Here is a 12,795-nt window from a genome sequence, read left to right as displayed (position 1 = left end):
ACAGGAGAACAGTCCCGTTACAATAGGAGCTACAGTCCCGGTACAGGAGAACAGGCTGTTACAATAGGAGCTACAGTCCAGTACAGGAGAACAGTCCTGTTACAATAGGAGCTACAGTCCAGTACAGGAGAACAGTCCTGTTACAATAGGAGCTACAGTCCAGTACAGGAGAACAGGCTGTTACAATAGGAGCTACAGTCCAGTACAGGAGAACAGTCCTGCTCCAGTAGGAGTTACAGTGACTGCCTTAGTCATTCTGATGTTTGTGTCGCCACTCTGTGGCAACAGAAAGTTCCTGTTGTTCTTAGTAAACTGGAAATGAATGTTGAGGCAGGTTTCCCTGAAAACCCACACCTCCAAGAGTATTTTGCTGTCCGGACAGCTTGATAAACAGGCGAAGCCTGAAGAAATTAAGAACACGACTCAGCCTGACTAAAGTTTCTAAAAGTTTTTTTTTTTTAAGAATGACTAAGCTTAAATTTGTTTAAAAAAAATACCTCTGAAATAAGAACCAGGGGTTTTACGGGTTTCGGAAGCCAAAGGTTTCTCAAACTTTTCAGCCCCTCGGTCCAATTACGGAAATCTAACAACCGGAGGGCCCACCGCCGGGCCGTGACGTTGCCCCGAGCTGGAGCCGCCTCACCTGCCCGGCGACACACGGGGCTCTCGCGCGTGCGCCTGGCTCGCGCCTGAGGAGAGGGCGCGCAGAGCGACGCCTCAGCGAACCCGTTAATATTTTCAAATCGCGTTTTATTCCGTTTATTTTATTTATATATATACACACACACACACACAGTTTTCTCCTCAGGCAACCTTTCGAAAACGCTGCAGGAAACACCGAGTCGTGACGGGAGCCACCTGGTGTGGTGTGGAGAAGCTCAGACGGAGACACATCTCCAGAGCCCGATATTATTCTACCCGGCCTACTGGCGATGATGAGGTGTGCTAAACTCATCCAGCAGTCACTGAAGAAGGGGGAGAAATTACTCAAGAAATCGTTTTTTCTGTTCCAGGTAGTTCCGGAAACATAGTGTATCCCAGTCCCAGATGTTGTCTTTAATCGTAGTATTTCCTTACGCTGGTATCTGTCCTCCATCCAAGACCCGTTTAGGATTTTGCCATCAGCCCTCTGTAAACGGTGAGCGGTAGTTGTTACCTGATGTCCGGTCACTCTCTCCGAGCAAGTGTTTGAGACGCTCATCCTCAGGGGTCTGTCCACAGCCTCACCACCCTCGCTAGCTGCGAACACACAGGCTGCAGGAGGTGGATTTCAAAGCTTCTCTGTGAAATTTAATAACTCACCGCAACACAGGGCTTAAGTTAAAAAAATAACTTTTTATCAACAATATTTCTCAATTCAGTTTCATCCAAAAAAAGCTTCAAATGTTCTCCCCCACCTGTTTGAATCAAGTCACAGAGACCTGTGTACATTTTTAAAGAGTACAAGATTTAAACGATGCAAAACCCCACACCACTCCCCACGAAGTGCAAAATAAAACAAATGGTACATCATTTTAAAGAGGAAAACATTAACAAGGCTTCGTCAGTTTCCGGAGAAGGTGAAGAACTGTGGTTCACCACTCCCTCCTGGGGGGCGCGGCAGAGGTCTGGGGCTGATCCCCCAGCAGTACCTGGGTAGCGTCGCCCTACAAGACAGACACTGTGGGTTTCGAACACGGAGGAGGAGAACTTTTCAACTACAACAGCCAGCATCAAAAGTTGTCTGCCACATAAAAAGTAGGTATATTTCACACAAAGGTTACAAAATACAATATCACAACGTGACTCGTTGCTGAAGTTAAAAAAATAAAAACATTTAAGCACAAGATGTCATCATCCAGTGTCATCCAACAAAGCCTTACAAGTTCGCCGCCACTCCATGTACACACCCTTTAACTTGTTAAAAAAGTTACAACTATACAATAGACTACACCCACCCATCCACCCCCCAACACTTAAAGTCATAAAAATGGGTGTGTACTTAAAAAAAGGAAAAGACGTGAAAAGTGCAGAATTCACTTCCTGAAGGAGGCCGGGATCTGCAGCTCCTCTCCTCCCCACTGGGGGAGCGTGGCAGAGGCCTGGGGCTGGAGAGGAGCAGTGCTGCACTCGTAGCCGATGACTTTGCCGCTGTATCTAATGGGACCGTTCAGGCTGCCATACTTGAAGCGCCCAGCAGAAGGCAGCGCCCAGCTCTCCAGAGACCCAGCGGCCACATTCACACGGGAGGGATAACAGGGCTGAGAGGGGTAGTAGGGTGGTGGATTCTTTTTGAAATACCCCTGGTTCCCAAACTGGCTTGTGGAGTAAAAGCCCCGAAACTGAAAAAGATAAAGAACTGTTAATACAGACACACTGACTGGACACTCCAGTACATTAACACTGCACTGAGAGAGAGGGGTTCATACAGACACACTGACTGGACACTCCAGTACATTAACACTGCACTGAGAGAGAGGGGTTCATACAGACACACTGACTGGACACTCCAGTACATTAACACTGCACTGAGAGAGAGGGGTTCATACAGACACACTGACTGACTGGACACTCCAGTACATTAACACTGCACTGAGAGAGAGGGGTTCATACAGACACACTGACTGGACACTCCAGTACATTAACACTGCACTGAGAGAGAGGGGTTAATACAGACACAGACTGGACACTACAGTACAGACTCTCTCATCCAGACACAAAAGTCACACAGCCAGGCTGATTCATCAAGAAACACAGAGCTGGGGCTTACCTGGGGTGGAATATAGGGATACGCAGAGCTGGGGCTTTCTGAGATACGAGGTGGAATACTGGGATAACAACAGCTGGGGTTTACCAAGACCTGAGGTGAAATATTGGGGTACACAGAACTGGAGCTTTCCAGGGGCTGATGTGGAATACTGGAGTAAGGACAGGTGGGATCTGTCAACATCTGAGGTGAAATATCAGGGTACACAGAGCTGAGGCTTTCTGAGGTCTGTGGAGAAATCTTAGGGTACACAGAGCTTGGCCCTTTTGATGCCTGAGCTTGAATACTGGGATAGACAGAACTGAGGACCAGCTCCCCCCCACTGGTCATTTTCTTCTGCAGCCTCTTTTCTCTCATCCTGCGGTTCTGAAACCAGGACTTAACCTGCAAACACACACACAGAGGGTGATAGGGTGCTCTGTACTGGTCTGTCACACAGACACACAGACAGGGTGCCCTGTACTGGTCTATCACACACAGACACAGACAGGGGGTGACGGGGTGCCCTGTACTGGTCTATCACACACAAACAGACAGACAGGAGGTGACAGGGTGTGACAGACCAGTACAGAGCACCCCGTCACCCCCTGTCTGTGTCTATGTGTGACAGACCAGTACAGAGCACATAGACACACAGACAGGGTGCCCTGTACTGGTCTATCACACACAGACACAGACAGGGGGTGACGGGGTGCTCTGTACTGGTCTCACACATACACACAGACAGGAGGTGACAGGGTGCCCTGTACTGGTCTCACACATACACACAGACAGGAGGTGACAGGGTGCCCTGTACTGGTCTGTTACAGACAGACACAGACAGGGGGTGACGGGGTGCTATGTACTGGTCTCACACACATACACACAGACAGACAGGGTGCTCTGTACTGGTCTCACACACATACACACAGACAGACGGAGGGTGACAGGGTGCTCTGTACTGGGGGATGGAGTGACTCCGTTACCTGTTTGTAAGACAGTCCGATCTTGTCAGCCAGGCTCTTCATCTCTGCTGGAGTGAGGTACATCTTGATCATGTAGCACTCGCACAGCACCATGACCTGTCTCTCCGAGTAGGCCATGCGGAGTCTGTGGGAGCGTTTCCCGGCCGCCAGAGCCGGGCCTGGCTCCAGCAGAGCCCCCTGCTCCCCTACACCTTCAGCCTGGCTGCTGGACGCGGGCTCAGCCCAGGCAATCTCAGCCGGGCTGCAGGGTGCGGGCTCGGCGCAGGCAGTCTCAGCCGGGCTGCAGGGCGCGGGCTCGGCGCAGGCAGTCTCAGCCGGGCTGCAGGGCGCAGGAGGGGGCCTCAGGGCGTAGCTCTCGTCGGTGCTGGGCGAGCTCCAGGAGTCTGGGACACAGAGAGTGGAGGAGAGGGTCAGGGTCAGTGTCCACACGGAGCCTGCAGGGACCCTCTCCCCTGTCCCAGGGGGGCCTTGGACCAACTAGTCCAGGGGTCTTCAGCCCCATTCCTGGGGAGACCCATAATAAACAGCTGGATCAGGGATCCCCAGGACACATAAAAGCAATGTAAATAGACACACAATCGTCTAAAGTGACGGATTCATTCCAACTGGAGACAAAGAGTTATCGGCCCTCTCTCTGTTCCCACTGAGTTCTCTTACTATCCTACTACATACTTTTTGTCAAATTGCCCGTCTCCTCTCTGTCCCCCAAGCCCACCTACGCTCTGGGGGTGACAGGGCCTTCTCCTGCTGCGCTGCAGAGCTCTGGAACTGTCTCCCCAGGGGTATCGGAGAGTCACCTTCCCTAAACCCCTTCAAATCCAGACTCAAAACCTTCTTCTTCCTCCTGCTGTATTCCAAACCCTTATTGTGATCGTGTAGTCCTGCTGTCTGTCTCTCTTCTCATTGTGCGTTTCTGACTGTAAAGCGCTTTGAGAAACCACTTCTCCAAGATCGAAATGAAAGTTTTACTTTTGGGATTGTTGTGCTTCTCCCTGCGGCCACGGGGGGGGCGCCAGACTCCACTGTCCGCATCAAGGAGTGGCGGCAGCCGAGCCTCCGCGTAACGGAAAGAGACGAAGAAGACAGGGAAAAACAGGAAAAGAGAGAGAGATGGACGCATGGCCACCTGATCCCTCCGAGGACGGCGTGAGGTACCGCGGCGTGGAAAACGCACGCACCCCGTGTCCAACAGGAGGACAGGCGCTGCAGGTGGGTGAATCCACGAACTGACCCACACAGCGAGACAGAAAGCTATCGCTGCGCTGTGGAGATGCGGGATTGCTTCCCGATAAAACCGGTTTAATCGGCCGCGCACGGTCCAGTTAGTTCGGTTCCCCTCAAAAGACTGACGCCGACCTGCAAACTAGAGGCCGCAGCGCTTTTCGCACGCACAGCTACATCGTGCGACTTTTACGCGAAAATCCGGCGCTTTCAAATACAAAACCAACTCGGTCAAGAAAGACACGCAGCCGGTGAAGGCGGCAGAGAAAGTCTGAGAGAAACGCGTCTCCCTGCTTTTCCACGCCGCCTGCAGTGCGGATAAACAACCGTGTCTCTGGGAACCGCCGGAGACCCAGACTCGGAAAACACGCGTGTACAGAAACACTCAGATGTAAATAAAAAGTGACAATACGGGATATTAGAGAGAAGGGGCTCGCCGGGCACTCACCGGGGGTGCTGGGCTCCGTCTCGCTGGAGGAGTCGCTCGGGGATCCAGCCAGCGGGACCCCGGGAACACGGGTGGCGTCCTGAGGCAGGGCATTCTGGGGTGCCGTCGGCGGGACGTCGAGGAAGAGGCCGTCCGAGCCGGAGGGGGTGAAGCCGGTGCCGCTCCAGCCCAAGGACGGGTGATTCTGGACGGGCGGCGGCGGGTAGGTCATGCCGTAAGCGTAGGTGTGATAGGCGGAGCTGTAGTTCGGAAGCGAGTTCCATTCCTCCATTTCTCCCGGTTTAGAAGCGTTACAAAATACGTTTTTTTTTAATTTAAAGAAAAACGCGTTCTTTCCACCCCACCACCACCACCACTCCTCAGAAAGAACTGATGCCAAATCCGTCGTCTTGAACCGCCTCTCCCCGCCGGTCTTCCCAGAAAGCAGAGACGGGCGGCGAGCGTCCGCGGTTTCCAACTGCCGGGGCCCTGCAGACGCGAAGTGTCAGTTCGTCCTCGCCGCTCGACTCCGGGTTCGTTCCGACAGCACTGCGGTGTCCGGCGGCGCCGCGGGTGTTTAAGGGCCGAGGCGGCGTGCGGGGCCTGCGGGGGAGGGGGGGTTGTCTGTGTGCGCGTTACCTGTCATCATTTTGGATTTGACCGAGGGTGGTAGATGACCACACCTCCGAACCACACCCACACTTGCGCCACGGCGTCGCTGGGTCCCTGCATTGAGCCTCAGTCAGATTAAAGAGCTCTGAATTGGTTCAGAAATTCGTGTCGCTTGGCACCATTTAGTTTGAAGATGTGGAAAAGAGGTTGAAAGAAATATTGTTGCTTGTAAAAGCAAACTCCAGTTTGAAGCATAGGTATTAATACAAATAGAGCAGAATCAACAATGACTTACAGAAATTTTATTAAGCAAAGTGTGTTATCGAACGCCTTTCTTGTTATCAGGTGCCTTTCAAATGGGCAGTGTTTCACCGTTTCACAGCCTGGGGGTCACACAGTAGTATCCCTGCACAGAGAAATAACTGGGGCTCACAGTCTTAGTGTGGGACTCTCCCTTCAGACTAAAGAGACTCAGTTCCTCCAGGCTGTCAGTGTGGGACACTCCCTTCAGACTAAAGAGACTCAGTTCCTCCAGGCTGTCAGTGTGGGACACTCCCTTCATACAAAAGAGACTCAATTATTCCTGCCTGTCAGTGTGGGGAACCCACTTCAGACTAAAGATAAACTAAAGTTTTCTGACCCATCTAATTAGGTATCATCTGCAGAACTGACTAGTTCACCTGTGAACCTGACTAGTTCACCAGCTCACTAGTTTGCAGTTGACTCAAGTTGCTGGTGTGTAGGGTCTGAACAGTGGGAATGTTTCCCGCTGTTCTCAGACAGGGAGTCCTGCGTTGGGTAGATACTGGGGGCTCTGCTCTGCAGAATTGGGGGTGACGACGGGGGAATAATCTCAGCTGGACGTGCTGTGGGTGAGACCGGCTGCCCTGGAGCCTCTCAGTGCTGATGTCTGACCAGGCCTGTATTTTCTGCAATGATAATCGTGACGTATTTTACATGGTGAATGTGAAATAATGTTTTTGTGTAAATGTCCTGTTAATTGTAGATATATCCCTGTGTGAATTTACGCACATAGTTTTAAAATCTAGTTTTTTTGTTGTTTTAATACAGTTTGTGAATCTAATGTTGACGTAAATATGTTGCAGGTGAAATGCAAGTTATATTGTAGTTGAACTGGGTTAAATAAACATGTACTGTGCTCACAGGACTGGAGAGGGTCCGCGTCTGCATCCCCAGAGGAAAAACAAACAGACAGAGAGCGCGCGTATCAGGGCAGCAGGGTGGGGAGATCGGCCCGCGGGTCCGCGGGGCGGGAGGCTGGGAATCTAAAGGACAGCTGGAGGAAAGGAGGAGAGATTACGGGGACCAGAGAGGAAGGGGAGGGGCGATACCGGATTGGGGTTGGGAAAACATGTGGAGGGGCTGCAACACCGTCCAAGGGCTGCAACGAGAGGAAACCGGGGATCTGCGGATCGCAGCGGAGAGGGCAGCGAGCTTCCCGATCATCAGAGGTTGTGAGTAAACCCGCCGGCTCACAGCTGGCAGCGCTGGACACGGGAGGCATATTATTTTCCCTGGACCCCTTGATTTGTGTGAGTAGGGACTCAAATCTGTTTTACTGTATTAATAATAATAATAATAATAATAATAATAAACTTTATTTTATATAGCGCCTTTAAAGGCGGCTTCTCACAGTGCTTTATAGAGTGGATTATCACGGACGAGCGTGTTTTTTTGGTCTGACTTGACTTTCACTGTCCAGTATTAACAAAACACGTTTCTTTGGAACAAAGATAGTTTGTGACATAACACAAGTTGGGGACGTCAGCCTGTCTCCCCTCCACAAGCGCACCCACAAATTTTGTTTTGGTTTGGTTTAAGAGACTGAGTGCATTCCTTTATGGTAAATGTTTGTTTTTTTTGGGGGGGGGGGTCTCTAATGGTTATTTATATATGTTGTTGGGTTTGGGAACTTGCACAGTGTAACGTGGTCCATACGTGTTTTTGAAGTTTGTATTACAGAAAGTAAGGAGGTTGTTTGTTGATTTGTAATATACCGCACAGTAGAGGGTAAAACTGGGCGCACACACCTGAGGTCGGGTGGAGTCATCTTGTGATCAGTGGTAGAATTACGGTTGAAATTCCTGAGAAGCCTGATACGGTTACAGACTGATTCATAGGCTGTTGCAGGTGGAGGCACTGCCAAATTAAAGTTTCATTTTTTTGTGCGATTGACTGAGGTGGACCACAGCATCTGCCACATTAAGAGCCATGTATTGTACCATGTATTATATACTATTATTATATTATGTACTGTCTGAATTTAATTTTATACCTCCGGTTATGGTTACATGAATATTCTGCAACACTGTAATTCATTGATCACCTCAATGAAGTGCTTTCAATCTGACAGGTGGAGAGAGAGTGCCCCCTACTGGTGCTTTCCAGGACCAGCTTTAACATTCAGAGTTCTGATGTGACCTGGCTAAGGAGAAAAGCAGCTCAATTAATAATTTTTAATTAAATCTCAAACAATAAAGTTTAAAAAATAAAATGGGAAAAATAATGTTGATTATCCAAACCTGTACGTTTCCACTTCTATGTGAGACCCACTGGAAGCATCGTTTTCAGATTAAAAACAATTTGAATGGAAAGACTGTCTGATTAATGATTAAAGACATGTCTCTGTGCGCTCCCCTGCCTGTCTGTCTGCCCTCTGCAGAAACAGGGGGCACTGTGCAACAGGTTGGGGGCTAGTCAAACTGTCTTGGGAGCTCTGTGTTCTTGGAATTTTGGTGGGCTTTCCTCTCTCTTCAGTACAGTCCTGTTACAATAAGAGCTACAGTCCAGTACAGGAGAACAGTCTGTTACAATAGGAGCTACAGTCCCAGTACAGGAGAACAGTCCTGTTACAATAAGAGCTACAGTCCAGTACAGGAGAACAGTCTGTTACAATAGGAGCTACAGTCCCAGTACAGGAGAACAGTCCAGTTACAATAGGAGCTACAGTCCAGTACAGTAGAACAGTCCTGTTACAATAGGAGCTACAGTCCAGTACAGTAGAACAGTCCTGTTACAATAGGAGCTACAGTCCAGTACAGTAGACCAGTCCTGTAACAATAGCAGCTACAGTCCAGTACAGGAGAACAGTCCCGAAACAATAGGAGCTACAGTCCCAGTGCAAAAGAACAGTCCAGTTACAATAGGAGCTACAGTCCCAGTGCAGTAGACCAGTCCTGTTACAATAGGAGCTTCAGTCCAGTACAGGAGAACAGTCCCGTTACAATAGGAGCTACAGTCCAGTACAGTAGGACAGTCCAGTTACAATAGGAGCTACAGTCCAGTACAGGAGAACAGACCAGTTACAATAAGAGCTACAGTCCAGTACAGTAGAACAGTCTGTTACAATAGGAGCTACAGTCCCAGTACAGGAGAACAGTCCCGTTACAGTAGGAGCTACAGTCCAGTACAGGAGAACAGTCCCGTTACAATAGGAGCTACAGTCCAGTACAGGAGAACAGTCCCGTTACAATAGGAGCTACAGTCCCAGTACAGGAGAACAGTCCCGTTACAATAGGAGCTACAGTCCAGTACAGGAGAACAGTCCCGTTACAATAGGAGCTACAGTCCAGTACAGGAGAACAGTCCCGTTACAATAGGAGCTACAGTCCAGTACAGGAGAACAGTCCCGTTACAATAGGAGCTACAGTCCAGTACAGGAGAACAGTCCCGTTACAATAGGAGCTACAGTCCAGTACAGGAGAACAGTCCCGTTACAATAGGAGCTACAGTCCCAGTACAGGAGAACAGTCCCGTTACAATAGGAGCTACAGTCCCAGTACAGGAGAACAGTCCCGTTACAATAGGAGCTACAGTCCAGTACAGGAGAACAGTCCCGTTACAATAGGAGCTACAGTCCAGTACAGGAGAACAGTCCCGTTACAATAGGAGCTACAGTCCAGTACAGGAGAACAGTCCCGTTACAATAGGAGCTACAGTCCAGTACAGGAGAACAGTCCCGTTACAATAGGAGCTACAGTCCAGTACAGGAGAACAGTCCCGTTACAATAGGAGCTACAGTCCAGTACAGGAGAACAGTCCCGTTACAATAGGAGCTACAGTCCAGTACAGGAGAACAGTCCCGTTACAATAGGAGCTACAGTCCAGTACAGGAGAACAGTCCCGTTACAATAGGAGCTACAGTCCCAGTACAGGAGAACAGTCCCGTTACAGTAGGAGCTACAGTCCAGTACAGGAGAACAGTCCCGTTACAGTAGGAGCTACAGTCCAGTACAGGAGAACAGTCCCGTTACAATAGGAGCTACAGTCCCAGTACAGGAGAACAGTCCCGTTACAATAGGAGCTACAGTCCAGTACAGGAGAACAGTCCCGTTACAATAGGAGCTACAGTCCAGTACAGGAGAACAGTCCCGTTACAATAGGAGCTACAGTCCAGTACAGGAGAACAGTCCCGTTACAATAGGAGCTACAGTCCAGTACAGGAGAACAGTCCCGTTACAATAGGAGCTACAGTCCCAGTACAGGAGAACAGTCCCGTTACAATAGGAGCTACAGTCCAGTACAGGAGAACAGTCCCGTTACAATAGGAGCTACAGTCCAGTACAGGAGAACAGTCCCGTTACAATAGGAGCTACAGTCCAGTACAGGAGAACAGTCCCGTTACAATAGGAGCTACAGTCCAGTACAGGAGAACAGTCCCGTTACAATAGGAGCTACAGTCCAGTACAGGAGAACAGTCCCGTTACAATAGGGGCTACAGTCCAGTACAGGAGAACAGTCCCGTTACAATAGGAGCTACAGTCCAGTACAGGAGAACAGTCCCGTTACAATAGGAGCTACAGTCCAGTACAGGAGAACAGTCCCGTTACAATAGGAGCTACAGTCCAGTACAGGAGAACAGTCCTGTTACAATAGGAGCTACAGTCCAGTACAGGAGAACAGTCTGTTACAATAGGAGCTACAGTCCAGTACAGGAGAACAGTCCTGTTACAATAGGAGCTACAGTCCAGTACAGGAGAACAGACCAGTTACAATAGGAGCTACAGTCCAGTACAGTAGAACAGTCTGTTACAATAGGAGCTACAGTCCAGTACAGTAGAACAGTCTGTTACAATAGGAGCTACAGTCCAGTACAGGAGAACAGTCCTGTTACAATAGGAGCTACAGTCCAGTACAGGGGAACAGTCTGTTACAATAGGAGCTACAGTCCAGTACAGGAGAACAGTCTGTTACAATAGGAGCTACAGTCCAGTACAGGAGAACAGTCCTGTTACAATAGGAGCTACAGTCCAGTACAGGGGAACAGTCTGTTACAATAGGAGCTACAGTCCAGTACAGTGGAACAGTCTGTTACAATAGGAGCTATAGTCCAGTACAGGGGAACAGTCTGTTACAATAGGAGCTACAGTCCAGTGCAGGAGAACAGTCTGTTACAATTGGAGCTACAGTCCCAGTACAGGAGAACAGTCCTGTTACAATTGGAGCTACAGTCCAGTACAGTAGACCAGTCCTGTTACAATTGGAGCTACAGTCCAGTACAGTAGACCAGTCTGTTACAATAGGAGCTACAGTCCAGTACAGTAGAACAGTCTGTTACAATAGGAGCTACAGTCCAGTACAGGAGAACAGTCTGTTACAATAGGAGCTACAGTCCAGTACAGGAGAACAGTCCTGTTACAATAGGAGCTACAGTCGCAGTACAGTAGAACAGTCCTGTTACAATAGGAGCTACAGTCCCAGTACAGGAGAACAGTCTGTTACAATAGGAGCTACAGTCCAGTACAGGAGAACAGTCTGTTACAATAGGAGCTACAGTCCAGTACAGGAGAACAGTCTGTTACAATAGGAGCTACAGTCGCAGTACAGTAGAACAGTCCTGTTACAATAGGAGCTACAGTCCCAGTACAGGAGAACAGTCTGTTACAATAGGAGCTACAGTCCAGTACAGGAGAACAGTCTGTTACAATAGGAGCTACAGTCCCAGTACAGGAGAACAGTCTGTTACAATAGGAGCTACAGTCCAGTACAGGAGAACAGTCCTGCTCCAGTAGGAGGATTTTCATGAACACCCGCCACGCCTTTGAGCGTACTGCATTTGCCCGTGTTATTTCGCAGACACGCGTGTTCCTCTGACTCGTCAAGGCGGGCGAAGGAGAAGGATGGAAAGCAAAGGCCGAAATCTCCTGCTCGCTGAAGACAAACGGAAGACCACCCCTCAGAGGGAACAAAGCTTCTTCGGAACCAATACCAGTAGAAAGGGCTGGAGGTTTACGGGACCTGGAAGCAGGTGTTATGCGGTCTTTTCCGTCCCCACCGGACGGAACTGCACGGCCCATCGCCCACAGACACACAGACGCCAAACACGGCCAACCCGTGAAGTTGTCACGACTCACCGGTCCGGCTCGCTGTCGCGCGAGCGCCGCGCTTCCCGCTCTGCGCCTGGCGCGCGCCTGTGGAGAGGACGCGCAGAGCGCCGCCTCGCCGAACCCGTTACCGTACCCGAGCCGCGTTTTATTCCGTTTATTTTTTTGTTTATATAGATTAATAAAGTTTTCTCCTCAGGCGACTTCTGGAAACCGCAGCAGAAGATAGCGAGTCGTGACGGGAGGCACCTGCTGTGGAGAAGCGCTGACGGAGTGTTATTCCACTCGAGAGGGGGTTGAAATTACTCGGGAAGGCAGTTTTCCTGGGCCAGATAGTTCTGGAAACAGTGTGGGACTAGAGTCACAATATATCCCCCCCTGGACCTTGTCTTTATTCCAGGTGAGTTCATTGCAGGCGCAGGTTACAGCTCAACACCCACACCGTGGTCTGTAAACAAGGACGGACGCTGGCAGTCAGTG

The 12,795-nt window shown here is 49.9% G+C and overlaps 1 protein-coding gene across 2 annotated transcripts; it reads right to left on the bottom strand.

Moving 5' to 3' along the window:
- Positions 1–1,345: 1,345 nt before the first annotated feature.
- On the bottom strand, positions 1,346–5,988 carry LOC107075958 (homeobox protein Hox-A4-like). 2 transcript variants are annotated; one of them, XM_015339173.2, is made up of 4 exons: positions 5,381–5,988; positions 3,712–4,094; positions 2,750–3,130; positions 1,346–2,321 (listed from the first exon to the last, which is right to left on the bottom strand). In XM_015339173.2, the coding sequence occupies exons 1-4, from the start codon at positions 5,649–5,651 to the stop codon at positions 2,016–2,018; spliced, it is 1,341 nt and encodes a 446-aa protein (XP_015194659.1). In that variant the 5' UTR covers positions 5,652–5,988; the 3' UTR covers positions 1,346–2,015. The 2 variants fall into 2 exon arrangements, with proteins under 2 accessions (XP_015194659.1, XP_015194660.1); XM_015339174.2 differs by lacking the exon at positions 2,750–3,130.
- Positions 5,989–12,795: the final 6,807 nt, after the last annotated feature.

This window comes from Lepisosteus oculatus, chromosome 4 (assembly GCF_040954835.1).
Source record: "Lepisosteus oculatus isolate fLepOcu1 chromosome 4, fLepOcu1.hap2, whole genome shotgun sequence".
In the NCBI taxonomy this organism is placed as follows: Eukaryota; Metazoa; Chordata; class Actinopteri; order Semionotiformes; family Lepisosteidae; genus Lepisosteus; species Lepisosteus oculatus.
The sequence above is the reverse complement of the archived record's forward strand: the minus strand, read 5'-3'. Positions and strand labels throughout refer to the sequence as shown.

Bases quoted from the DNA above. Each gene is read 5' to 3' on its own strand.
- LOC107075958 (XM_015339173.2), bottom strand. From the start codon at position 5,651: ATGGAGGAATGGAACTCGCTTCCGAACTACAGCTCCGCCTATCACACC. The intron at 4,095-5,380 runs GTGAGTGCCCGG...TCTGTGTCCCAG, and splicing joins GACGGAGCCCAGCACCCCCG to ACTCCTGGAGCTCGCCCAGC. The intron at 2,322-2,749 runs GTAAGCCCCAGC...TATCTTTTTCAG, and splicing joins ATCCCTATATTCCACCCCAG to TTTCGGGGCTTTTACTCCAC.